This window comes from Aulostomus chinensis, chromosome 8 (genome assembly GCF_037954235.1).
Source record: "Aulostomus chinensis isolate RoL2024-O1b breed Wild chromosome 8, RoL_Achi_v1.0, whole genome shotgun sequence".
In the NCBI taxonomy this organism is placed as follows: Eukaryota; Metazoa; Chordata; class Actinopteri; order Syngnathiformes; family Aulostomidae; genus Aulostomus; species Aulostomus chinensis.
In genome coordinates, this window is record NC_141327.1 from 20,527,899 (window position 1) to 20,555,797 (window position 27,899).

The 27,899-nt window shown below is 41.7% G+C and overlaps 1 protein-coding gene across 1 annotated transcript; it reads right to left on the reverse strand.

Annotated features, from left to right (window-relative positions):
• Positions 1-984: 984 nt before the first annotated feature.
• Positions 985-27,885, reverse strand: LOC147257557 (neuromedin-K receptor-like). Its single transcript, XM_086211568.1, has 5 exons — positions 27,321-27,885; positions 19,974-20,162; positions 19,250-19,400; positions 6,012-6,208; positions 985-4,729 (listed from the first exon to the last, which is right to left on the reverse strand). Exons 1-5 carry the CDS (start codon positions 27,686-27,688, stop codon positions 4,396-4,398), a joined length of 1,239 nt encoding a protein of 412 aa, XP_086067694.1. The 5' UTR covers positions 27,689-27,885; the 3' UTR covers positions 985-4,395.
• Between the last annotated feature and the right edge of the window lie 14 nt (positions 27,886-27,899).

A 27,899-nucleotide genomic window follows, 5' to 3' on the forward strand; every position in this document is an offset into this window, starting at 1 on the left:
TAACCACTCTGTTACTTTGCAAGACACGGTGCCAAATATGTGTGATGGATTTTTCGAAAGAGATTCTGCATTTGAGCATGAACAAACAACCAGTTCATTCAAAACAAAATATTCCTCTAATCTGCTAGCATTTCAGTTTGATTCTTACACACACACACACACACACACACACACACACACACACACACACACACACACACACACACACACCAGAATGCCTAGAATCAGTAATAAGTTAATTAAATCATGAACTACTATGATATAAAAAAGATGCAGCTACACAAAGTGCATGGATTTATTAACAGAAACAACCTCAAGCTGTGATTTTCCTCATTTACTTCAATTTGAAGCTTGGAAATGAGCTGGAGTGACAAAAATTATGCAGAGCAAATAAACTAAAGTAACATAAAAAGTTTTGGATTGACGAGTGCTGTATTTGTTTATAATTGTGATGGGAAAAGAGCCTCCTGAGGCTTTGATCAACAGCTTTTTCAGAGCAGTTCAGAAGCTGCTGTGTCGTATATTTTGAAGGAAAAATAACAGATAAAACAAAAACCAAGGAGAATGAGAATGACACGATTGTTCCTCCCTCCAATGACCCAGTATTTAGTTTGGTTATTGTCTAAGGAACAATGAAGTATGTGTCCTTCTCTTTTAGACTTGGTCTCCTCACTCAAAAATCTACCTGACCTTTGGTACTGAGGCAGGTGCTCTCTGTCCCCTTTGGTCATTCTCCCTGCTTTAGCCTGCTGCCCACAGATTTAATCAAATATTCTCCCTTGTGTGCTTTGCAATAAAGAAACCTAGAAATTGCTTCATTTTGCACCTCTGTTGCCAAAGGTAAATCGGCTTGGGAGGACAAGGAGGTTTTTTTTTTTTGTTGATTTGTGTAATAGGAAAACTTCAGATGGCGCCTCTGACACCCTGAGAAAACTTTTGATATTGACACACTTAGCTCCACTGTTCACTCCCAGTGTTACAGTATCCATGGTTTATTAACCAGTTGTTGTACAGCAAGACAAAGACAACAACACATAGTAACACTCTGATCGAGGTAACTTGTTATAATCTGCAACATGTTTGCTGATATCAATTTGAGTGATCATTGCACAGCAGCTCCAAAACACAAATACGACTGGCCTGCTGCGACTTAAGTGACTCAAATAATGAAGATTTTGACAGGGATGAACAGCTATAAGGTCTACAGAGAGCATAATACATAACCAACATTGTTTTGGTGCATCTAAGCCTCTCAAAAGCATTTGAGTTAAAATGATACTTCATCTTAAATGTGTAATTTGCCTTTCAATGACTCACAGACTTCTCTGTGACTCCGACTGCTAACTACAGCAAACCTGGCATATCTCTTCAACCAAATCACGTATTGCTACATTTATGCTCGAATAATTACTATTCTTGATCGAGAAAACAGTCCCACCGTGAAAATGTCACTTTTTGTTTTTTTAGGCTGCAAAAGTGTTGCAAAGTTGCAGATTATTACAAACACTTACATTGTTTGTGACTTTACATATTTTTCTTCATGTAAATTAGGCTGCATTTGCAATATATTTTATCAGAAGCACATCATCATGTCTCTTATAAATGCATGAAACCGTAAAGTTGATCTTTGCAGAGAATCTACATCAAGCAAATACATACGAACCAATGCAGAGCAATAAAAGCCCCTGGTCTAACGACAGGGCTGTGATCCGGAAGAGTCCTCGCTTCATATCAGCTTTAGCGAGAAACTTCTACATTTCCTCAAAAAAAATCCAAACGATCGTCATGAACCAGCAATAACTTTAAAAGATAACAGCGGTAACTTTCAACCTGGTTACTGTTTTTAATCAAAAGCATGACGGCGGTCTCTAAAGCAGACGAGATATCGATATGTAGTGAAGCACAACATCAAAACTGATGATGCCATGTGGGAGGAACAAAGAAATAAAGCTCAGGTCAAAATCCAATTAATTTTTCTTTAGCGCTACAACAAATAGTCACCACAGAGAGAGGCACACCTTGTACTTTACATTCTTATGAAAACAATACAGAGAACGTGAACACAGTTTAGTTACCACATCGAGATGCTTCACCAACTACACGTGGCAAGAAATGGTTTCGACAACATTGTATAAATACGCGACATTAAATGCACGACACATTGTTCTTCACATTCTTTAGTAAATACTTTCATGAAGTCTTCTGACATTCAGGACTGTTAATAATTAAGAACTTTCATACATCTTTTAAACAGTGACAATTTCTACATGATCTTGATGAGTTCTTTTTTTTTTTCTACATTACGTGACAAAACATGAGGGTCAAGCAAATGAGAAGAAAAGAAACGAGGAGGAAGTTTCTCTTTTGTTTTCTTTTCCGTATTGAGAATAAAGTTTAAAGTTTAAATGCCATTAATTGTGCTGAAATATTGAGATTACAGTGGAAAGACTGTGTCACTTTTTGTCTTTGGAGGCATAACTTCCCCTCCACTACATTTCCAAGACAAATATTCAGCATTTAGTACACACATTTTTGACTCCACTTCATTTCTACCAATGTTTTTGTTATTTCTAAGCAGTCGGTTGTTGTAACTTTTTTTTTTTTTTCCCTTTTAAATGAGATTTGCTACAAGCTGTGTTACTCACTGGAGGAAAAATACCAAATCAATACTCGGTATTAGTAAATGTTTATTCGACTGTATTACAATGCTGATGTTTAAAAGTCATTTTTGTAAACCTTGTGTAACATTACAGTTCTGCAAGGAAATCATTTGTTACAGTTGGTGGCTTCAGAGAGCAACACAGTTGATATTACAGAGAAAATGTACTTTTGTTCGCTTACGTCAAATACTACGATACTTAAATTTAAGTACAAAAAAAAGTCTACGCAAATTTCATCTCTAGTGGAGTCAAAGTGTCCAGGGGGATTTATATTATGAAGTTTGTGTACTTTGTCCACTTCTTCCCACACTTTCCAGATCAATCTGTGCTTTATTTACTTTACACAACGTACAAGACAAAAGCTGATTCACTAACCTCCTTTAAGACGTCCTTCTATTCTCAACATTTCGACTTATTTCTCAACTTAATTCTCAACATTCCAACTTAATTCTCCAAATGCAAAATAATGAACAAAAATAGTTCACTTACCTCCAGCCATAAAACACTACCATAAATATAAGGGACTTTTCAGCCATCAGTTAATACACATGATGTAACTGGCAAGATACTTTTTAAAAACACTTTGCAGTATTAGAAAAGATGGTTTGTTGTGAAAGAAATAGCAATCATTTCAGTTCTGTGAACACATGCACAAAGTCACTTTGCAGTGAGTTTCGGGGGGACACAATGTCTCTATAACCAGGTATGGGCTGGCACACAGTGCAGTGCCGTTTATCAAAGTTGCTTGCTGTAATCTCAACACAGAGCTAAAATGTACCACTGTATGCTGGAGGAAATTGCAGATGCCAACATTGGGAGTGGGCCAAACTCTCCTGCCTTATGACTTAAAAGCTACGAAGGCTTTTTACATGACTTAAAGGAGGTGAGGGTACTTCACTGATTTCTGTCTTTGTGTCCCTCACTTAGGATTGAAGGGAGAAGTGTGACAACAATATCCCACGGGCCCCTGATTGGTTATTTGTCTGATGTTTCTCCAGCATCCTGTTTATTGACTTCCTACAGATGCATTCTGCATTTAGCTTATGGCTCGGTGCCAGGACACAAGTCCCACAAAACAATTACATAACAGAAAGCCGAACTCAATTTCAGCACTCTCTAGAGGCGAACCCAGAGCCATATGTACAGCCAGACAAGAGTTCAATCAACAGCTATTCCATTGGAAACTACAGAGCGTCGCTCATTCAGGGCTTCAGGGGGAATCAGTTCTTTGTATCACATAAAGTTCACAGTTAATACTTGGAAACTCTGATATTCTTACATAATTACAATCACCATGTCATCTTCTTGAATCATCTCCACTGTGAGATGGTAATGTCATTTGTGCAAATATAATATTTCAATAGTGTAAATTCTCATGTTAATTTAATTATCAATAATTGGAACAATGTGGGGCCAAGGCCTTAACAAAGCAGCAGTGCACTGGCTGTGTTCAAATACTCATATTTATGTTCCGAACGCTCATCTTAATCAGAGACAGAATTTTTTAATGTATCTTGATGGGAGGAACTCAGTGTGAAGCTCCGAGGGAAAGCATCTGGATTGAGCATTGTTTACCTCTGACTGCTCCTGAAATATTTATTTTTACCCAATAAGGAATATGACACGTCTAATTATTCTTTGCGTGTCGAAGTATCAACCCCGACATAATTCTATGTACAGTGTATTATGTAAAATTCTTTACATGTCTGTCTGTGCCAGGCTCTGAAAATGCCCTTCATGTGAATTCCTCCATCTGAGCATTCGGAGCACTTCCATTGGGCATTTTTGCACTGCTACCGTTACACCGGCTGACCTCTGAGTGGCGAGACTTTATGTAGCCTTTATTTTTGGCAGACGTGGAAAGCTTCCTTCCAGAGCCACCTCCGGCGCCGCCATCGGCATCAGCGGGATCATAAACCACAACCATGGAGGTATCCATTCTTGACAGCGTGTACATGCTGCTTTGCCGTGTTGGGTGCAGACGCGTAGAGCGAAGTTCCAACTCATCATAGCTGGACACCTTGATAAACGGGCACCAGCGGAAAGCTCGCTTGAAGCCAGCTCGAAACCTGATGCCAGATCAAGTGGGGGGGGGGGGGGGGGGGGGGTGCACAGTGGTGGATCAGAGAGAGGAGAGAAACACAAACACAAGTAAATCTGTGGGTTTTGTTTGAGTCGTGTTTCCAACAGGCAGCTCATGTATTACTATTAAGGTTGGTTGTATATTCCTCTGTCCTCTGAGGAAAAGCAGTTAGTGACCAACATCTAAATGTTTGTGACTGTGATGCCAAAGTGCAGTATTAACAACCTTCCTTATCATGGCTATGAACACATTTCTGAATGAATGAATAAAAAGTTTATTTAACAGCTGAAAGAAAAGTTGCCAGGCTGGGTAAAAAGATTCTCTATTCACAATTAAAGTCACTTTATAAGCAAATAAAAAAGCCCTACATTCAAAAACATCCAAAGATGAATGCATTTAACACATGATTTCGAATAATTGAGTATTTTTTTGTGTGTAATGTCAAACAACATGTGTACTGTATGTCTTCATGACAATTTGGCAGATTCAATAAGCTATTCTTATGCTGTGCTCGTCAAGAGTCCATAGCAAATGAAGCCATGTTTGACTTTATCATCCAGTAACACAAGTAGAAAGTTCACTTCTGTAATTTGGTTGCAGTTCTACCTCTACCACGGAGGTAACGTTATCACTAGCATGTGTCTGTTGGTTTGCTTTGATCAAATTCGGTGGGAAGATATTGAGATAGAAAATGGAGGTAATATTTCAAGGAATGGGTGATTACATTGGAGGGCAATCTGGATCAAATTACACATTCTGGGTCCTGCAGTCTGTTCAAGGTTACTGGTGGGATGTTTTATCTCTTTAGTGGGGGTATGTGCTGACTGACTATATTGTATTAATGTTAAAGACTGAACTGGTGTGAAAGATAAAGCGATGCCTGCACAATCTGGTTTGCTAAATCCCCCCCCCCCCCAAAAAAAAATTAAAAGGGGGTGCACAGTTGTCAAATGGCATTGAAACTACTGTAAACAAGAACACTGAATTTAGATGAATATGAAAAAAAAAGGATATCAATGTAAAATATAAGAAGCAATGAAAAGGACAAAGAGGTGTGTCCTGTTTTTCATTTTCTGGGTCACATGACATGGATGGTGTTAAAGAAAAACCCACCAAATATTCCACTCAACTTTCCACGCTTCAGCATTGAACCTTCAACAGAGGATTTGACATCCACAAGTTCGAATGATTTGAAGCTCAGCTCATTTTCATCGAGGGACTTTTGTTGCAGCTTTGGTTTGAATGTATTTACAGTAGCAGGCACCCACCTGCTGTTGAGGCAGCAGTAGATGATGGGGTTGTACATGGTGCAGCTCATGGCCAGCCACAGCACCAACAGGTAGACCTGCTGGATGTACTTCCACTTGCTCAAACGCTTGTTGAGGCCAGTCACAATGAAGTAGACGTGATAGGGCAGCCAGCAGAGGGCAAAGGTCACCACAACGATGATCATCATTTTGACCACCTGCAAAAGAGAGAGTGACTGGCTGGCATGCTGAACAGGCTGGAAGTGTTCAAGTAGACGGACTGGAGGAAGTCGGAGGAAATTATATAGAGCAGAGAAATACGCTGTCAGCCTCTTTGATGAATCTGACAGGTACTTAGAGGAGAGGCGTGACACACTCCTCTGGAGACTTTCCGTGGCATCTGCTTGCAACAGAACTGAAGTAAGGAAAAGCTCTTTTTCGTTACACAAAGGTAAGAATCAGCTGGAGCAACTCGTAGGAACAAACATGAACAAAGATCGAAAAAAGAAAGAGAAACGAAATCAGTGTTGCAATGACGGAGGATGCCCATCAGTATGTGAATTACTCCAATATAGAGTGAGAATGTTAAATATATGGCAATTATCCACATAAAAATTCTCTCTTGTAAAAGGGCTTTTGTGAGACAGGCTCAGATTCAGCGTCTGACATCATCAAGAGGATCCTGCAGGGATAGGAATGTGTTTTACATGTAGCTGAAAGTAAATCTGACATCTCATTTACATAGTCAAAGGATAATTTCCCATAATCCCTCTGGTCTGGTTTATTTGGGGTCATGAAAGAACACCACCAGCACAGGGATGTCGATCAGAGGGCTGAAATTCACTAATGTGACACGGTGTTGCGTCTTGTCAAGGTCTCATCACCAATGGGCTTATTCAGACAGCCGGTATAATAATGAGTCCGACTCCTCACAAGACTGATGTTCTTACTGTGGGCATCAGATCGCAGCACCCACAACAACACCACCTCGGCTCCTGAGTCGCCCTCCTCCACCTGCTTCGTCTCTGTCATAACTCCATTTCAACTCACATAAACAGACAGCCATCCAATTCAAATACCTCATTCACAACAAATCCAGCTAAACATTAAACCATGACTTTGGAAATAAATGATTTCAAGCAGGTCCTCAATGTTTCAGGCATCTAAACACTCCACCTTGAATAAGTTTCAACGTGTCTCCACGTGTAAACGTCCCAAAATACGACTCCCCCACAATTTAAACACCATAAATTCCTATAAACTTGCTCCGAACCCTCCAGGCCAACTTTTATGCTCTAACTGGACCCGTCTTCTAACATTCTACCACGGTTGTAACGCATCATTTCCTCCCCTCACTGTGGTGGATTGCTTCAGTACCTGGGAACTCTCTGTGTGTCTCCTCAGTGACAGGTTGGAGAGGAACACAAGCAGAGACAAAACAGACAAAACAGTCCCCCCTCGGAATCTAAACAGAAGTTCTGGCTTCTCTTTTTGTGAGTGAATATCTCAAAGACATTCATATCATAAAACAACTTGTTCTGTAAACTGTATAGGTGGCTGCTAAACAGTTTTGAAGCACTCGGTCCGTATTTTTGATTAAGTGAGACATTAAATGATAAATGAAGGCTTAAATTGGGTTTAAAAATGTTGAGTAGACACATTAAAAGAGATGAAGAATGAAGTAGTTAGTGGGTGCGGGGTGTATGTCTCCATTACCAAGTGTCATCCTTGTCTAACGGTTTGTTATTGTAACGAGGTGGGGACTGTCAGCAGCGGTACAATGTTGCGTTTGTTTTTAGGAGCAACGCAGTACAATTACTCCACTGTTCAATCATATTGAAACAAAGTATGCATATAGTACAGATTTACTGCCACAGTGTACTGGACGTCCCACAGTCGCTGTCAATCCTGAGCTGTGCCAAATTACAATGCTTCAAAGCCACAATGACGATAATATAGTTTTTCTCTACTTGTGGCTTGACACAAGGATTAAATTCAACTCCAGGTCCAGTAATTTGTTGAACCATTGCCTTTTTTCTTCTTCTTCCTCTGCATGCCATTAGAGTTGAAACACTAATGGTATGGCTGTACACCAAATGTTCATACCACCAGTGATTTTTGGATATGAGGATGTAGCAGGATGACTGGATGGAATTTCAACTGCAGTGTGGATGTAATTAGCAGGTCTGTCAGTACTATCTTTAGCTCATGGCCTGGGGGGATGAGATGGTCTTCAGGTCTCGTGGTCTGCGCTTTGAAGAACCTGCAGCGCCTGCTAGGGGGAAAAAGGTCAACCTGGGGTGTGAAGAGTCCTTAATGATGCTAGTTGCTTTGGGAATCGGCCATTTTATCCAGGGAATGCGCGAGGCAGCCTAGGATCTTCCCTGCAGTGCTGATGAAACCACTGCCGTGACTTTTCACTTTTCAGCTATTTTGCTGGTGTTGGCCTTCAACAATATTCAAGGCTTGCTGAAAAGAGAGAAGTGTGGATATTGGAATTCATCTTACTTTCACAAAATTGACACATGAATAAAATGGATTTTTTTAAAAAGAAAAGGCCTTAACTGAATTGGATTCAACCAACAAAGACTTCCAGCACAGACTGAATTATAGCTGATACCAGAGCTGTTTTTGTAAAATTGTTCAAATGAAATAAAAAAAAAAATGATGATAATGTCCCTCCTTCTCATTTGTAAAACTTGGGATGTTGTGCAGCAGTTTACCTTTCTGTCAAGTCAGCTGGAGTTTTCCTTTTAAATATCAAACGCAAAACATGAAAATCTACTGTTGTTTTATGCATCACTGAACCGAATCCACCTGCCAGAGTGTCTCCATTGCGCTGCTCAGAGTCTGTCACTCAAACTCAACTTCCTTGGTCATGTTTCATGTTCAAAGGTACCTGGAGTGAGCTGTTTTAAACTGAAACGCCTCAAAGACTTCAAGGACATCAAAACACCCGCGGCAAAACGTGGACCAGTAAAATCCTTTAGTGTGGGGCATTTGAATGACTGAAGTTATTGTAAGATCAGTGACTCGCATTCAAACAAATGTATGGGAATGATCTCAATAAATATTTCGCGTGAAGGTCAGTGCAAGAGAGGCATAGCGAGTAAAAAGTGAGCCAAACAAAAAGCCATTCTTAAAGGTTGCTGTTATTTCGAGAGGTTAGAAGAAGTGATTTACTTCACAGCTGAGGTCACTTTTCAACAACCCACTAATTTCTAGATGAGAGAGCAGTGAAGGGGAAAGGGACACCTGTAAAGTTACCAAAAAAGAACATTTTAGCAAGGAAAGAGAGAAGAGAAGCACATTTGACTGATACAATGCACTATAAAACAACATTGAGTGACATGAGCAACGAAAGACAAGGCAAGCCAATGATGTTTCCTCTCACAGCAAACACTCCAACGACAAAGTTTCATCTAAAACATGAAAACAGAGTCTGGTTTCTGTCCAGGTTGAATTGGAAACTGCAGGTTCAAACAGAGCAGATATAATGCACCAGAAAAGAACCAGTATAACTAATTTGCATGCAGAAGAGCCGACCTCAAAGAAGATGCCTTTGCCCCTTTGATGTCTTATGAGTCCTGACTACAAAGACCGGTTGGACAAAAACACAAAAAAAGAAAAGAAAAGAGAGCTTCATATAATAATAAATAATAATAATGGCAATGGTAGTTCTGGACCCAAGAGTTCAGTAAAGCAGCTGCTACTGCGCTGATATAATAGGACATTTTTGATGTTTGTTCTGATTCATGTGGTCAAATTACACGTGCTCTCATAATGACACATATCAAAGTCCCATCTAGGAAAAATAACTTGGAGAACAACTAAGTGTAGCTGGTCGCAGCAGATCTGTTAGGATTTTTTTTTGGACACTAAAATCTCAAGACTATGTTTTGTATAAATTTAGGTGAAATCCCATGTAAGCCTGATTCAGAACAAATGAATCTGCTGCAGTATTCCCAACAGAATGGAGAGCAAACCTGGATGCTTTTGGAGTTGATGATAATGTTAGAATCTCAGTTTTGTTCTTAACTAAAATTGTGAAAGTTTACAATGCAGCAACACAGAGATAAATTATTTGCCAAACTCTGCGGTTCAGCATGTAACTTTTTTCATCTACAAAATGTTTCACTCGCAAGGAGGGCACCGTGATCATGTTGTCTGAAGAGTAACTTAGACTCCATGAACCACTTGGTTTCAGCAAATATCACACTTGTGAAAGAATTTATGTCTCTTAAAAATGGGGATCCTTACTGTTTGGCAATAAACTGAAAATTGCAGGCTCGGCTTAATAGTCGGCCCAACTTGATGATGTTTGGGTTGAAGTTTTTGCCAGCTTGAGAGCAGTGTGCTGCGGCGGTTTGTGCCGCAGGGGTCTGATTTATGGATCAGTGGTTTCATATCAGACCAGCAGAAAGCTCTGCTGTGTTTGAGCCTCAGGAATGCTCCCCAAGCCTCACCGTCACACACATGCTTTCTCTCAATACTCCAGACACACACTCACTAATCCCCCCGTATACGCGGAAATCCTGCCATCTCCATCATCTTTGTGTTTCACACAGTACTACGCAGAAAAAAAATCCACACATATGTGCGTCACAGCAAAAAAAGCACTCCTCCAAGGTCAGTACGACTCCCGTGCAGCTTTAATGAGACCTGCAGCGGCTCGCTGATCTATATAAACAAAGGGAATTTTTTTATTAGTATTATTTTCTGTCCTTGCAATAAAACACAAGCAAGGCACAGCAAACACCACCTGCTCCTCCGAATCTGCAGCCTCCTAAAAAGTGAATGCTTGTGGGAGAGTTGATGGAATAACCGGCCAGCTCTATCAATTTTAACAAGGTGATGTTTATGAACACATCAGTTTTATTCATAATGTAACAGTGGGGACAGCAGTTATGATGCAGGGAGTTGCCCAGGGTAAAGGATGATAGAATAACCCCACGTCTTGTCTTCTCTTTTGATTGTTAATCATGGCAACCGCTCACTCAAGTATTTCCCTCTTGTTGGAGGATATAAATGTATATTCCTTTAACAGGGAGAGGCTGGTGTGAGCAAGTCTTTGGCTTCGCCCTGCAGTTACTATAAAATCCATTCCATCAAGTCTGAGAGTAGGATCTCAAGTGGTCAATCTACACCAAACTGGCACCATGTCTTGGCAATTTTATGCCAATTCTATCACAAAGGAAAAGGGAATACAAAAAGAAAGTGGCATTTTCACACTAAATGCTAGAGAGCAAACTGGATCGGTCCACTGTTGGTATAGCAAACTTGCTACGAGTAGAGGGGTCGTCTCTGACGCTGGAGGCTGACCTGTGAAGCTGGATGTCACACCTGAAGAGCACGAGGTGGAAAACCGCCAGATTGTAAATGATGTTCGCTCAAAAACCATGCAAACACCTTTTCACACATATCTTAATAGTGGAGGAATGAACAGTGAGAGGACCTCAATCATGCACACACACTCACAGAGCAAGTCAAGCCTGTTGTGGTGTATAAATGACAAGAATTTAACATAAAGATCTTATATTTCTCATCTATATATATTTTATTGTGCACACATAGGTACATTTTTCCATCCATCCATCCTTTTTTTTTCTGCTTATCCTGTCAAGGGTCGCGGGGGGGCTGGAGCCTACCCCAGCGGCTTTTGCGCGAGAGGCGGGGTTCAACCTGGACGGGTCGCCAGAGGTACATTTTTCTTTTTTTTTAAATGTTATTAAAGATTGATGGAGAGTCAATCAATAAGGGGTGTATTACATTTTAAAAGGCCTCTTACTGTTTCCTCTTCCAAGGAGCTCATGGTTTTGGTATTTGTTTGTCTGTCGGGAAGATTATGCATAAACCATGAAGCCATTATTCACCAAACTTTTTCGAGGGGTGTAGTATGGGCCAAGGGAGAATTCATTCCATTTTGGGGCAATTCATTACACCTGGGGGCAAAAGTAAATGGTTGGTTTTTTTTTTCATATTTTGACTTAGGTCAACGAGAACCAACTCAAGATGAACTTGGTGATTGGATCCTGTGAAGATTTTTTTTTTTCTGAAACTGTGTTACCATGCATAGTATATGTGATGTACTAGATATATATACAAAAGTATATATTCTTTTTTCCTTGATATTTACGCCCAAGAACACAAACTTGTTGAAATTTCCCTCCTCCAGGTCATATCTAATCCAATCTTTCTGCCCGTTAGGTGAGCGTTCTGGCCTGAAGACGTGGAAGCCTCCTTTAGGGACACTTGTTTCAGATTGGACTCACCTTGGCAAAGAGCTGTCTGATTGTTTTTAAATGTCTCTTGCGTCTGACCTTACAATGAACATTACCTCAGTTTTAGGTTGTTTTTTTTTCCGTTTAATTTGTATTTTTTTATTCTGTTTGAGATTCCACAGTCGTAGCCGCCAACCTTGAGGAAAGCCCTGGAGTACAACCCATGTTTTTCCACGTCACACATCTTCCAATTTTCGCAGCTTTTTTCTGTGGAAATTTCATATGCTGGTGAGCTGGATTGAACACAAAAAGGGACGTAACTTTCAGATACAAACTCCTGCAGGTGATACCACATTATGATTTATTAGTAGTTGCCTGTGAAATTAGCACCGATCACATCTCCTGGATGGGTTTGGGTCTGAGTCCCGGTTTTCTAATAAGTGTCAAGCCTGGTTCCAGGTGATATAATTAGGGTCTGAGCCTGAAGGCACTACTATTATTCTGTTTCCTTTTTTCAGGCACCATGTTCTGGACTCTTGAAAACCTCTATTCCAAAGTCACAATTAAATAAAAACAACTGTCGAAGTCATTAGAAGAACAGAAATAATGAAAAGAGGCTGCAGCAACTCACTGTACATTGTGATCTCCATTATCACAGTATTTTGCATCTAAATTGAAATGAGCTGCAGGAAACCAACAGGAATAGATGAGGAAAATATATTACTTCTATTGGCTCCTGAAAAAAGTAATGACACTGAAATGCTAATGAGCTTTTTAATGCATAAAATGGATATTGAGTTACATCGTAACCAACCCAAACAGACTGGAGGCTTTCTCCACTGCTAGATTTATGTCTCTCCATCCTCCATCCTTCATTCCTTCATTAATCCGGTAAATGACTACTCATTAGTAAGCTCCAAGCCAAAATGAATTCTACCAACAATCTGCGTCTTGATTTCATCAGGACAAACATCAGCGAGTTGGATGTCTGTTGTCACTCAAAGAGGAAACCTTGGTCAGTAATATAAAGAAATATAAATCATAGCACAACAATAGTATGTTTCACAAAAGATTGTAAAAATTCACTGCAAAACACTCTGTTTTTCAAATAATCCATCACATTTATACAAGATTTATTAAACATTTTCCTCTTCCTGCTCCTCTCCCATCATGTAACATTAACATTGTGCTTATTTCCAGTTGTACTAGCATAAATATGATGTGTAAAAGGAGGGGTTACTGTTAGCAAAACACTGGATTCCATTTGATATGTCTGGGGACAAGATGCAGGAGCGACGCTGCATGAATTGGAAAAATGCAGAGAAATAAAAGTAGCCCAGGTGCTGAGAGGAGGTGTGGGCTGCACGCGTGCTAATATATGTGTGTACGTGCTCTAATATATGTGACTTGTGACTTAACACCACAATTCTGGAGGAAAAAAATTGCAGAGATAATCCATCCTATCCGTTGCTTCCACACACTCAGAGAGCCACACATCTCAAGGCAGGATTGAACATGGACGATCGATGGTGCTTACAACACAACTGGAACACAGGTTGTCTTAGAGAGAGCTACTGCAGACTTACCACTGGTCGTTGGCGAGCCACTTCAGCATGATTTTCCAACACAAGATCATAAGCAAGGGCTTAAAATAGAGCACCTGTGCTGTGATGATTGCAGCAAAATGGATTACGGTTAAAAACAATGGACCAGTTGAATCTGTCAAGAGAAATCGTATTTTATGATTTTTGATGACCTCACTGACCTGCGATGGCTGCACAGGAAATCTATTATTGAGGTAAAAGATCTCTTGAGGAATAATAACTGCTTATATGTAGTTTTTTTTTGACAAAATTACCCACTCTCCGTCTCATTACGTCACTATCTATTCACGTCATAGAAATGACCTTTGGCACAATAATCACATTGTGACAGCTGCGAGGTTTGAGTGGCGTACACACAGAATAGCTGAAGATGAAATTGTCTCTTCTCAATAGTGTTGAAAACCATAAGAGGGGTTAGTCTACTGCCTCACTCGTAGCTTCTTAAAGAGTAATTTTACTCAAATACTCTGCAGCTACCGCAACTGAGCAGCTAACAATCATTTCTTCCATGGTGGTGCTGTGGTTGAGTTTTTAAATGCATTTCTTTATCTTGTTTAAGTAACGTGTAACTTTACCGTGACTTGAGCTCTCAGATCCTCAGAATAAAGGTGTGACGTGCACCTCCTCACATGCACTGACGCAGACGGCAACATGCCGTCATATTTCCTCTGACGCATTCCCACATGCTAATTTCCACACTATCTCCTCCTTGCGTCTGAGCTCCTACCAGCGTTATATTTATTTTGGAAATGGTGTTAGTTTGAAAAGGTCTTTGCAACAGCTGAAATAAATATTCAGTCATTATTCTTAGGGAGCATTTTTTAGCTCCAACTACAAAACTGTTTCCCTCTGATTCAGCCACCATTTTTCAAAGTAAGAAATTACTTGTTTCACACATCCATCTAAGAGGTTGCTCAGAGAGATGATTTAGAAAAGGGCAGAAAAGGGCGTACACTTAACAGGTGATTGGATAAAGCATCCGTTTACTTCAGCCAATCAGACTAATGAATTGGAGGAGAAGCCGAAATCAATTGGTAGAGTAGCAAAAACGTCTTTTCCATTGAGGAAAGCTTTTGGTGCTGCTCATTGCTCTGCTTTTTAAAAAGAAATACTGTCCGGTTCTGATAAAACTGATGCTACATATAGCAGCATCTACGCTAACCTCTACAGGAGATGATAAATGACATGAAGAGACGGATGAGTGAGGTGTGATGTTAGAGAACAGCAGGCTGCTCACTTGCCAAACCCGATCGTGCACAGACGGCAAAAACCAGAAAAAAAACAGAAGCGAGATGGAAATGTGCAGTTTGATGCTCTAGTCACGGAGTTTGTAATTTTCTGACAATAGACCGTAATTTATGAATGAATTATAGTCGTGCCGCACATGAGCCTCTCGCGCAAGAGTGATAATGTCACAGGTCTGTGCAGGCTCAGACCTTGAAACCAACTGATCCCATGCTGTCACATTTGTGCATTTTTGTAATTAATAAACAGAGGGGCATGAGAATGAATGGAGTTAATTCTAGTTCAGTCACACAGCCTGGATGTGAAGGGTAAACCACACGCAGCTGGTGGAGCTACTGTACTCATAACTTGATTGGAGGATTTAAAAGTTAAAATTCAGTCGTATGTTCATCCCTTGAATGTGTTTGAGGCCCACTGAAGCGTAAACATCCTAACTGCTTTATCCAAGTATGTCGAACTGTGTTTGAAAAGCACGGTTTCTGTTGGGCTTTGCACGTTGACATGAATTTTAAAAATCCAGCTTTTGTCTGACTGTCACGATAATACAACTTTGTCTGTTCTCTCTCCCTCCTAAGACTCAGCATTGGTTTTACCACGGTGCTCGTTATTTCTTTCGGGTCACAAATGAGTCTACAGGGAATCCTTCCTCAGCAATCAATAAGTGAAAAAGAATATGTGTATGTTTGTTTATTTGCAGTAATACTGAGGTTATATACTCACTTGGTACGCTCAGAACAGACTGCATATGTGTTGAGGCTGGATTCCATTATTCAAGCAAGACAATATGTCTCACGGAAGATATATGAAATGGCCACAATCTCTTGGCACTGCATTTGTTTGTAGGAGCAACACAAACAATGGACATGAGGTTACAACAGTATAGCAGCGGACGGAGGTAACGGTTATTAAAAAACAAGAACATCTGCATCAGGAGGAAGGCAGGGGAGGGTTTGATTCCGACAAACAACAGGTGACACCAGGTGTTCGAGATCTGTTAAGAATTTTATCGACAATGTTTGTAGGAGTCCATTCAGAGTCCATTACATTTCACAAGATTACCAAGTCACGAATGTTTTTGGGTGTCTAAACGTAACCAGACCTTAACATCATAAACATCATTTATCCAACACTGAATTCAGTTTTATCAGCGAATAGTGACTGAATTTGAGATCCTGCTTGATCTTCTTAAGGCTTTGTGTAAATATTTTAGTGATTTGTGTTCAAAGGTTGTCATCCTTTCTGACGTATCAGAGGCCCCTCTAGCTCCTCTCCAGCTCCACCCTCTCATCCAGATAACTTCACCTCAGCTCCTGTTAAGAGGTAAGTGGTCATTTCCCCTGTTTCAGATGCGGTTTTATCAATTTAGCATCAGTGGAGCATAAAGCAGGTGCAGCGATAACCTTCCATCTTGTCCCTACTGCTGGTCACATGGCACAGTATCTTTTTCTTGGGGATGAATGTCATTCAGGCTGTGAGTTTGGAGCTCGAGAATTTCGGTCAGAATAGGTTACAGAAAGTAGAGAATAGCCTGGGGAAACATTGTCAAGCATCACAAAACTACCTGGCTTGCTGGCTTAAAAGCTCATGTTTCATACTCCTGACTCCTGGCAAACATACTAAATAAATAAAAATGTCAGTTCAGTGAGCTGAAACTAGGAATACAAAAAGAGAAAGCTTAGTGACCTGCACAGAAATCTAAAATACTATGACAAAAACAAACATTTCTTTGTGAGCTATTATTGAAATTAAATTATGTCAATATGCCTCTCTTTTGTTGAATACAAACAGAACATTATGTTTGTAAAGGCAGAGCTGTTGTAGTGCGTCATATTAGATTGCATAAGTGTACCTAATAATATGGCCAGTGGGTGTAGAAAAGTAATTGGCATCTCTGCCCGTAGTTGTTTATCTCATAGAGGAAAGCAAAATGAATTACAGTCAAACTTTGAACACAGCATCTTCTATTATGAAGTAACTGAGCCAGCCGCAGCAGGTTTATGATTCATTCAGCGTTATCACCTTTTTATGACCTGCTGGTCAGGTTGAAGATGTGTTCTCCACTTTATTTATTTATTTTTTATTATTTTTTTCCCCCAGCAGTAAACATTCTCTCCAGAAGAACACGTCTTGAATGAATGATCTTCTGACTCCTGAGATAAACGAGCCTTTGCTGCTGATACCAACATGTGGATGAACTCATAACGCCTGGAGACACGAGTGGTCTTCAGAGCTTGTTGGGATGCATGGACAGTTGATTGAGGACAAGTGACAAACGTAAAGGTTGTGTTGTGTGCAATCAAGGTTTTCCTCTCTGAAACGTAGCGCACTGCAGCAAATCTATAGAACTGCTTCACACACATTCAAGTCTTTAATCTTGTTTGTTTCAGTGCGCCGTCTTTAATGTTCTCGTGTCAGGTGTTGCATTCATCTTTGTCATGAAGTGAAAGCATGAAAACACTTCTTAATCGATGAGCTCATCTGTGCTATTAAAACATGAATGTATTGTTTTGTTTATTTGTTGTATTGGAAGGCAAGTGGGCATCGTGGTTTGGGTTCATCTCAAAAACCTAAAAGTTGTTCAGAATCGACTTTAGCAAAAGTGAACCTCAGATAGTAAGCGAATACTTGACATTTTTTTCAAGTTTGGCTCAGTGTTATCTACTATACATCGTGACGGGTTAGGTTTGATTGAAGCAGGTTGAAACACTGCGTAACATTTCAGGGCCAAACATTCTTGGTTCCTCCCAACACAACCTTTACGTTTGTCGATCGAAGCGAAGTAAAATCTGGTCAACTGGACGTAAGTTTATCTTGAAGACGTTTCACCTCTCATCCGAGAGGCTTCTTCAGTTCTAGTGAAGAGTGTGGAAACTCCAGCTTATAAAACCTATGTGGGAGTGGTCAGTGCTATTGTGGTGGAAACGACCCTCCCGAGACTCACCTGGCCTCCCCAAATGACAGTCGTTGTGAGGTGTCAGGGAGTTTCAGGGGTGGTCGTTAGGGAGTTTCACCAACCACTCAGATGCTAATGGGCTGTGTTGGCAGCAGCCGTTCCACATGGGTCTTTCAGCTGAGCTCTTTGGGGAAGCTTTGAAAGGACTTGGTTGTAAATTGGTGAAAGGAAATGTCGCAGTCCACCTCCTCTCCTTTACGTTTGTCACTAGTGCTCAATCAGCTGTCCGTGCATTCTCATGGGCAAACGCTTTTTTGTTCTAAATTGCGTCTGCTGTTGTCTATCAACTGCAGCCTGTTGAACAAGCAATATCTAATTATTATGTACTGAGATGAAGTTCATGCGTCTAAAATTGCATGCAGTTTTTATGATTTGGTTATCACACAAATGACAATGATAAATTTGCAGACTACAAATCCTTTCACGCAGCCTCTGGGATGTATGGACAGAGGATTAAACTCTAACCCTAAGTGTACGTGTAACGGCATGCTGGATGAATGTCTTTCAGATGCATTGCAATGCACTCTGGTTGCATGACATTTTTCAAATAGAAGTGAAACAATTCATTTGATTTGAACACACACTGCTTCATGTATCATGTTCCATTAGAGATTGTAATAAAGATTTATGACATAAATTACAACAAATGTGAAGTCATATATATCCATCCATCCATTCATTGTCTTCCGCTTATTCCTATTAAGGGTCCCGGGGGGGCTGGAGCCTATCCCAGCGGCTACGGGCGAGAGGCGGGGTTCACCCTGGACAGATCGCCAGTCCATCGCAGGGTTAACACACAGACACCAACAACCATTCTCACCCACAGTCACACCTACGGTCAATTTAGAGCAGGGGTAGGGAACCATTCCACTGATTAACACACCTTCAGCCACAAAAGAGTGTTAATCAGTGGAATCACCTGTGAAAGTGTTTGGTTGGAAGGAAAACCTGCATACACACGGCTCTCCATGGCACCTGGTTCCCTACCCCTGATGTAGAGTATCAATCAGCCTCATCTCCAACTGCATGTCTTTGGACAGTGGGAAGAAGTTGGAGTACCCGGAGAGAACCCACACAGGCATGGGGAGAACATGCAAACTCCACACTTAAAGATCCCGTGCCCGAGCCGGGACTCGAACCCGGAAACTTTTTGCTGTGAGGCGACAGTGCTAACCACTGCACCACCAAGTCATATATATCACATCTGAAATCTTAAATGAATTTCATTGTGTCTACCTTCCTTTTAGCCCGAAGCTGTCCATGATAATTATCAGATGAGTCTCCTGGGATCTCCCCTCCCCACAGAGTCACCCCCACGATAGAATAGGTGATGCCCATCACCACTAAAGGCAGCACGTAGACCAGAACTGTCACGATGATATGATACCTGGGAGGAAACAGGGAGGGTTTTACACTGACTAAAATACTCAAACAAATGTTTACATCAATACAGAGCAAATGTTCCACTCTCCTCTCTGCATATAGGATGAGTGGTGTTACACCTGCGTGTGCAGCTGATCAGAATTAAGTGTGCAGTTCCTTGGTTTCTGCTGAGGGTACCTGTAATTCCTTTCTTAATGCCATTATCTCAAGATCCTGAGTTCTTTACTGAGTTATCTCCATATAACTCAGCTTTTTTCTTGAGATAACTTAATAACCAATATTGATTTTGGTTAGAATTAATGTACCAGGTACTAATTGGTAACAAATTACAACAAAATATCTAACGAACTTCTATTACGAACTTCACAAATATTCTGGTAATAACAAAGATTTATATATCTAGAACAAGCAACTCCTCTTTTTTGACCTGATTTGACATAGCAAGAGTTTAGAGGGCATTTTTTAAAATCTCTTTATAACACAAATGCAATAAAAACATGCTTCAGCTAAGCTGGTTGAAGTGGAGAGGGCTGAGTTAGACTTGGCTTTGAGAGGCGGGTTACAAAACATTTCTCACATAAAAGGGTCGTCAGCCATGCGAGGCCAGGCCACGTAGCACAGGGTCCTGCGGGGTAGAGCTCGGATTGTGGAGAAGTAGCAGAGGGGGAAGGCCAGAACCACGGCCAGGCTCCAGATACACAAGATGATGCCGGTGGTGGCCTTCGCTGACAGACGAGGCTTGAGGGGGTGAATGATGGCCATGTACCTGCAGGTCAAAGGTCAGTAGATTTAGTGTCAACAAGTAATACATTTGCTGTGTAACGTCTTTATTGATCCAGCTGCAATTTACCAAGGGAGTCTCACGAGAAATAAGACTGCTTCTACAACAGAAACCGAACTACATGTTTGAATTTATCAGCTGGCGGGCCAATGCTAACAATGTTTGCCTCCAGTCCTGGACCACAGGTTTTGTAATAAATCTTCTTTCTACAGCAGGTATTGGTGTGTTTTCTGAAACACAGAAAGTGCACTGCATTCAGTAAAGTTGGAACAATATTCATAGATTTAAACTGCAGAGATAAGATAAACCTTTATTTGTCCCTCAGTGGTGAAATTGGCACTGTTACAGCAGCAGAAACAGAAGTAGCAGCATAAAAAGTACAGAGCAATAAATAGCAGAAACAGTAATAAACTACAGTAAAAACTATAATACACTATCATTCACTATCATAAACTACAATCAACAACAATAAATACTAGCAGCATAAGTGTTGGCTATTGCACGGTACAGATTTAAGTATTGCACACGCAAGATTGTCCAGGGTCTGGTAGGGGTGGTTACTGGGAGCAGTGCTTGATGTAAAGTCTGACAGCTGCAGGTAGGAAGGACCTGCGGAACCTCTCCTTCACACACTCAAAGTGAAGCAGCCTGTCACTGAAGGAGCCCTCCAGTGCTGTCAGGGTGTTATGTATGGGTTGGGAGTCGGTGTTCAACAGAGATGACAGCTTGGCCATCATTCTCTACTCTCCCACCATTTCCACTGAGTCCGGGGGGCATCCCAGAAAAGAGCTGGCCTTCTTAATCAGTTTGTCCAGACTCTTCTTCTTGTCTGCAGCTGTTATACTGCTGCCCCAGCACACCACCCCATAAAAGATGGCTGATGCCAACACTGTATCATAGAAGGTCCTCAAGAGTAATCCCCGCATCCCAAAGGACCTCAGCTTCCTGAGCAGGTAGAGTCTGCTCTGACCCTCCAGTAGATGGCCGTGGTGTTGTCTGACCAGTCCAGTTGGTTGTTCAGGTGAACACCCAGGTACTTATACAGTAAGATGTCACCATCTCAATGTCCATTCCCTGGATGTTCACCAGCGCCGGATGGGACTGTATCTGCCTGCAGAAGTCCACCACCAGCTCCTTGGTGGAAGTCCTTGATCAGTTCTCGGTACTCCCTGTCCTCATCACCGATGAGGCCGACAATGGCAGAGTCATCAGAGAACTTCTGCAGGTGACAGATGGGTGTGTGGTGGGAGAAGTCTGCAGTTTAGAGGGTGAAGAGGGACGGAGCCAGGACCATTCCCTGTGGGGCCTCGGTGCTGCAGACGACCATGTCAGAAACACAGTCCCCGGACCTTACATACTGCGGGTGGTTTGTGAGGTAGTCCAGTATCCATTATGTGAGGTCATGGTCCACTCCTGTATGCTCCAGCTTGTCCCTCAGGAGCACCGCCTGAATGGTATTGAAGCATTGGAGAAGTCAAAACACATGATTCTCACAGTGCTCCCAGGCTTCTTCAGATGAGACAGGGCTCGATGAAGGAGGAAGATTGCATCGTCATCCACTCCAATGCTATGCTGGCAGGTGAACTGCAGTGGGTCCATGGATGAGCCCTCCAGGAGGCGGAGATGTCTGAGGACCAGCCTCTTCAGGGTCTTCATCGGGTGGGATGTAAGTGTCACTGGTCTGTAGCTGCTGTGGTCCTTGGGATGCAGTGTCTTGGGCACAGGGACCATGCAGGATGTTTTTTACTGCTGTAGCACTCTCCCCAGCTTCAGGCTCAGGTTGAACATGTGTTCAGCTTTCCCACACAGCTGGTCTGTGCAGCACTTCAGGAGCCTGGAGCTGATTCCGTCAGGACCTGGCGCCTTCCTCGGCTTGATCCTCCTTAGCTGGTTTCTCACCTGAAGTATTGTGAGGGACAGGTTGGAACAGGGGGGAGAGTGGTCATGGTGAGTGGCTGAGGAGAGCAGTGGGGGGGGGGGGTGGCTGGGAGCTGAGTGCTGTAGGCAGAGGTGTGAAAGTGGGTAGGGGCTGACGGTATGATGGCCTCCTGGAGGTGTCAATGAGGGGGGTTACAGCAGTGAAGGCTGGTCAGGTGGAGGAGTAGGTGACTGATCAAACCTAAGTATAGGTTTAGATTGTTCACCCATCGGTAACCCCCCTCAGTCTGGGAACTGGGTTCGCCGTGGCCGTAAATGGTCCTGAGGCCTTCCAGACTCCCCTGGTTACTGCAGCTGATCCTCCATCTTCCTCTCCCTGATCTTCTTTTTCAGCTCCCTCTGCACAGCCTTCAGCTCCTCCCTGTTCCCTGCCTTGAAGGATCTCTTCTTCTCCTCGAAGAGAGCCTTGATGTCAGGGTTAACCCACGGCTTGTTGTTGGGAAAGCAACGTACAGTCTTGGTGGGTGCGATGTTTTACACACAGAAGTTAATGTAGTCCATGATGCAGCCTGTGAGGCTGTCAATGTCTTCCCCGTGAGAGTCACAGAATTCCTCCCACACTGTAGTCCTTCAGAGCCTCCTCTGCTTTGTTGGACCATCTCTTCACAGTGCAGGTGGTCACTTGTTGCCTGTGTACAGGGGGTTTATACACAGGCAAGAGATGTACCAGGTTGTGGTCTGATCTTCCCAGGGGTGGGAGGGAAGATGAGTTATATGCCTCCTTGGTGTTGGCATAAAGCAAGTCCAATGTTTTATTGTCGCTGCTGTGGCAGGTGACATATTGTATGAAAGTGAGCAGAGTGGAGGAAGGAGAAGTAAGGTTGAAGTCCCCAGAGATCAGGAGAAGGGCCTGTGTGTGCTGCTTCTGCAGCCTGTGTGTGACGGAGTGAAGCACATCACAGTCCACATCAGTGTTAGCAGAGCAGCGAATATGCACCGCTATGGCGATAGCATGTGAGAATTCCTTCGACAAGTAATGCATTTTTACACCGCTGCAGTCTTGAATCCTAACTACAATCAGAATTTGACAACATGCTGGACAGAAAAATCGCGGCATCCACTGTTACCAATGGGAATTGACAAGAATTTATTAATAGAAATTCCATTATCAGTCTGGTTTGTCTGCTTGATTCTACATCAATTCCCTTATTGATATTTGGAGGGAAAAATAAACGTAGGGCTACAACGATTTTCAACGGTCATTGTGTTTGCAACAAAAAAACACATTGGCTTTGATAAAAATATAATATTAATTGGTGGTTAAACCTCTAAACTCACTAACTATTCCAGTTGTTGTTTCACAAGTGTCTCTGTGTGTGTATGATACATTTTATTGGAAATCTACAGGAATGTAAAATAAAACTACAATCAGACAAAGAGGAGGAGGTTTATGACTCCAAAGTCTGCACGGCAATGCATCAAGTGTGCTCACGAGTCACGACTGAAGTTGTGCTTTGCAAATCATAGCAAATAACACCACATCATAACAACAGTTATTTTATAACCAAAACACTTCAAGAACCGCACTCTTTGATGGAAATGCATTTCATGAGACTTAGGAACAGTCCAAACGGGACAAGATAAGTTGCAAACATAAATAGATAGATGGAGAAAAAAGGACAAGTAGGCAAGAAATAGAGTCTGTTATTTAATGTTGTAGCGCTCCTTTGCAAACCACAAAAAATAATTAAAACATTGATATTTCGTGTAAAGTCGGAACATTTGATTGATTTGATCATGATTAAAAGATCACAAGAAGCCCTCAAATGTGGCAGGTGATTAGCATCTGAACTGATTCAATTTTCATAACCAAGAATGAACCTGGTCTTGTCCCGTTACTTCAGTGACAAGACAATGACAGTGACAAAAGCCAAGATGCCCCATCTAGTCACCAGTAATTGCTTTGCATTTATTGTGTGTCTCACTGGTCCTCGCCGATGACACTGAGCATCACTTGTTAGATACACAATCAAGTATGTGCCAGAGGATTTCAGTTATTTTGGATTGAACAAGCTCACTCAGTGATGCCTGATCTAATAGACTTGTAATCACTGAACAATACACAAACACATATACGTGCACACACGCACACTTTTATAACCAACTACACACACCTCCATTCACAGAGGCGTCCGCTGGGCACGGTCGCACATGATGACACAGACTAATAAACTCACATCCTTTTCTTATTTCTTTTTGAACCTGGCACTCCGTCATGCCTGAAGTTACACAGAGAAGCTTTTACACGATGTAATGTTTTAACGCTCACTTTATCATCTCCTAGCGTTGAACTGGCAGAGATTATTTAAGAAGCAAGTAGTCACAGATAATGCAAACACATGAAATGTCAAGTGGAGCAGAGTATTTCTGATGTTCCGCCAACTGAGCTTCACAGTAGCAGCCCCCTGCGAGACTGAACAATTAACTGAAGGAACTCCAGCATTTCCCAAAGAGATACCAGTGACCTCACGAGGCAAGAGATTAATATTTAATATATATTAGAAGTTACAATAATGTTGCATATGTTCACTGCCAAATTCATGACAACATTGGGCCTTGAAGTCCAACAATCAGGCTGCTGTAGCATCTTGAGCGGGCTTTCAAGATTGTTTGATAGCTGTTCTTTCTGGTGAAGTTGATTGTCTCTTCTTCAGTAATTGGAGATTGTGTGCACGGAGGGGAAATCATCACCATCATCATCGTCAATAAAGAAAATAGCAGACTGTGGTCCCTAACATGTTCTACACCATTTCCTCAGCATCCCTGCAAGAGCTGAGTGAGCCACCTCTGGTGTCAAATGTGCTCTGGCTCTTGTCATGTTTTAATGTGAAGAAACGACTCTATCACGACGCCCAAGACAAATCAGCCCCCAAGGGACAACCAAGTTTACTCTACTCTACTCAACACTAATGTCCACTGGTCAAAAAAACATACATTTTAAAGACACTATAACTGTCAGGAGCAAGATGGGTTCCAAACAGCCATCAGGCTTTGTCTGTAAGACTAAATGCCAGCCTAGAAAAACGATCCAAAAACACATTTCAAGAATGAGGCCGATAGTCTCTGATATGTTAATGTTAATGTTTTAACAGCATTATCGAGGTGGCAGAAACACAATCCCAATGAACCACCTGCATGAGTTCAGATGAGAAACAGCAGTGATTGCTTCAGGTCTGTCTCTTTCTCAGGTTCTGCTGCAAGTTACATTAAACTTTAAGGGAGCCCAGCTTCAAGCATTCCTGGTGATGATCTAATAAAAGCGTGAAAGTTGTGAATTGTTTTAGTTAAACTTGCAAAGACAAAAGTAATGAAACTTTTATATCGAAAAAAAATAAATTTTTAATAACCTGTACATAAATGAAATTGCTGGTGTGAGGGATAGATAGACACAGAGAGAGTGAGCAGATTTGATGATGGCCATTTAAACCACCCAGTTTGACCTTTACCAGGCTATTGAAAAGGTGTTATCTCCACAGTTTATAGAGGTTAATAGGGAACTATATACTGTAGTTACTACAACCAATGGAAAAAGAAAGTGTGAATGCACACTGGAGGTGTCGTAGCACTGAGGGAGAAAAGCTTTACCAAGGTTGAACATAAAGAAACAAATTACACAACCATACAAAAAAATATGAAGGTGAAACACAGGAAGTCACCAACCATGTGAACATAAAATGATTGAAAGCTTTACCGCCTTTCACACAAGCAGCTCCCGTTTTGCTGCAGTGCCCACGGAAACACGCTTGGCAAAACATAGAAGGACACAGATGCTCACGAACTGTGGCCTCCTGCCATTTCAAGACATCAGAGCGGAGACAGCAACAAACTGCAGTTAGGAAAAGCATGACCGGAGGTTCCGTCTACATCATGTAGGTCATGCTCGATGTTCTCTTTCTCAGTACACAGTTGATAGAATCAAACGGACACTAGAGACCAAAAATACAAACGCGTGTAAGTTGCTGAAGAGGAGACGAAATGAGCACAGCCTGAGGAGATGCATTGTTCCCTTTCTGTGTCAAAGAGAATCACTGGAGGAGGAAAACACCTCATATCATCAAACACACACATGAACACCACACACATACACACACACACACACACACACTGTGCACCAAAATGCAGCATCTACATGCTTTGTGTTTTCAGTATGTTTTCAGTCTCATACTCTTATTGAAATATTATGACAGATGATGATCCACTGATGAGTGGAAACCCCATCTGATAGTGGTGACAGCATCACCACATCACTTCAAATCACAGGGGGGCCAGAATATGAAGAAGAAAGACATCTAATGTGTGTGAGAGTGTGTGTGTGTGTGTGTGTGTGTGTGTGTGTGTGTGTGTGTGTGTGTGTGGAGGGTGAAATGTATAATAAAACATAGGAGCACACACACAGAGCAAGAATCAGGGGGCGTACGACTGTGGAAGAAAAGGTGTTTGCTCCACTCTTTCCAGCAGCTCCATAATCACTGGCAGTAAAATGTAAAAAAAAAAAAAAAAAGAGTTGAAAATGGCAGTTTCAAGTCATTGTGCAGGAACACCGACCCTCCCTAGAAATAAAGAGTAATTACCCTCTCCTCCGCTGAGGAGCTACAGTATATCAGCAGGGAACATACACGGAAACATGAGAGTAAGTGCCTACATGAGATGCCATCATTGGAATTTAAATTAAACTTGCAACAGGCATGAGAGTGAAACAAGAAATTTAAATGGTTCGGATCTAAATGAATTACAGTATCCAAGACATACAATTGATTTTCTTTTTTCTTCTTCTTCTTATCTATTTAAGTCCAAGATTCAATTTTCTCTCATAGCTGGAGGAGGGTAGCATAGTCAAGTGGAAAAATGGGTAAATGAATATTCATGCCTAAAACTATCGAGATGAAAGTGTTCGTGTGTCCAGTGGCATTTTTTTTATAGCTATTAAATATTCATGGTCTGCTACTGTGACTCTTTCTTCTTTTTTTTTTTTGAAAAAAAAATAGCCAGATAGATAATTACGCGGAACGTAAAACAAAATGGAATTATATTATGTTGCTGTTTTTTTTTATCATCCAGCACAATAGTGATTATTAACGCTATTCCAATACATGTCAATTGAATATTCAGTTAAAAGAAGTCGCCTATTACTTCAACTGATCACCTGTGGAGAGAAAAAAAAAAACGAGACGTTGTGTGTGGTTTTGGAACATTTCATCTGCCCACCTGTCCACGGCGATTGCAGTCATGGAGTAGATGCTGGCGAAGACGGATGTGACCGGGAAGAAGTTATGGAATTTGCAGTACGCCTCCCCGAAGTACCACTCGCCGTGAGCAGCGTAGATAAAGTTTATCAAAGTATTGAACGCGGCCATTGAAGCGTCTGAAAACGCCAAGTTTAACAGAAAGTAGTTGGTCACCGTCCTCATACGCTTGTGAGCGAGAATGATCCAGATGACGATCAGATTTCCAAACACCGCCACCGCCAGCACCAAGCTGTAGGCAACCGACCAGAGAGCGACGCGCCATGGCGGTTGCACAAACTGGTTAGTGTAGTTCGCCGTTATGTTGGATCCGTTTTGTGGAGCTGCCATTCTTCTTTCTCCGCTCCCTTTATCCGAATATGCGGGGTTTCTTTGGGTGCTTCAGATCAGCAACTGAGAAACAAACCGAGGGAGACGCGGCAGGTTTTAAGGCAACAAAGCGCAAAACGCAACTTCCTCTAAAACCATACATTTCCCTTCCATTCGGCATAAAACACGGTCAAACTACAACAAGTATCCACCGGTGCCTGTTGAATGCAAG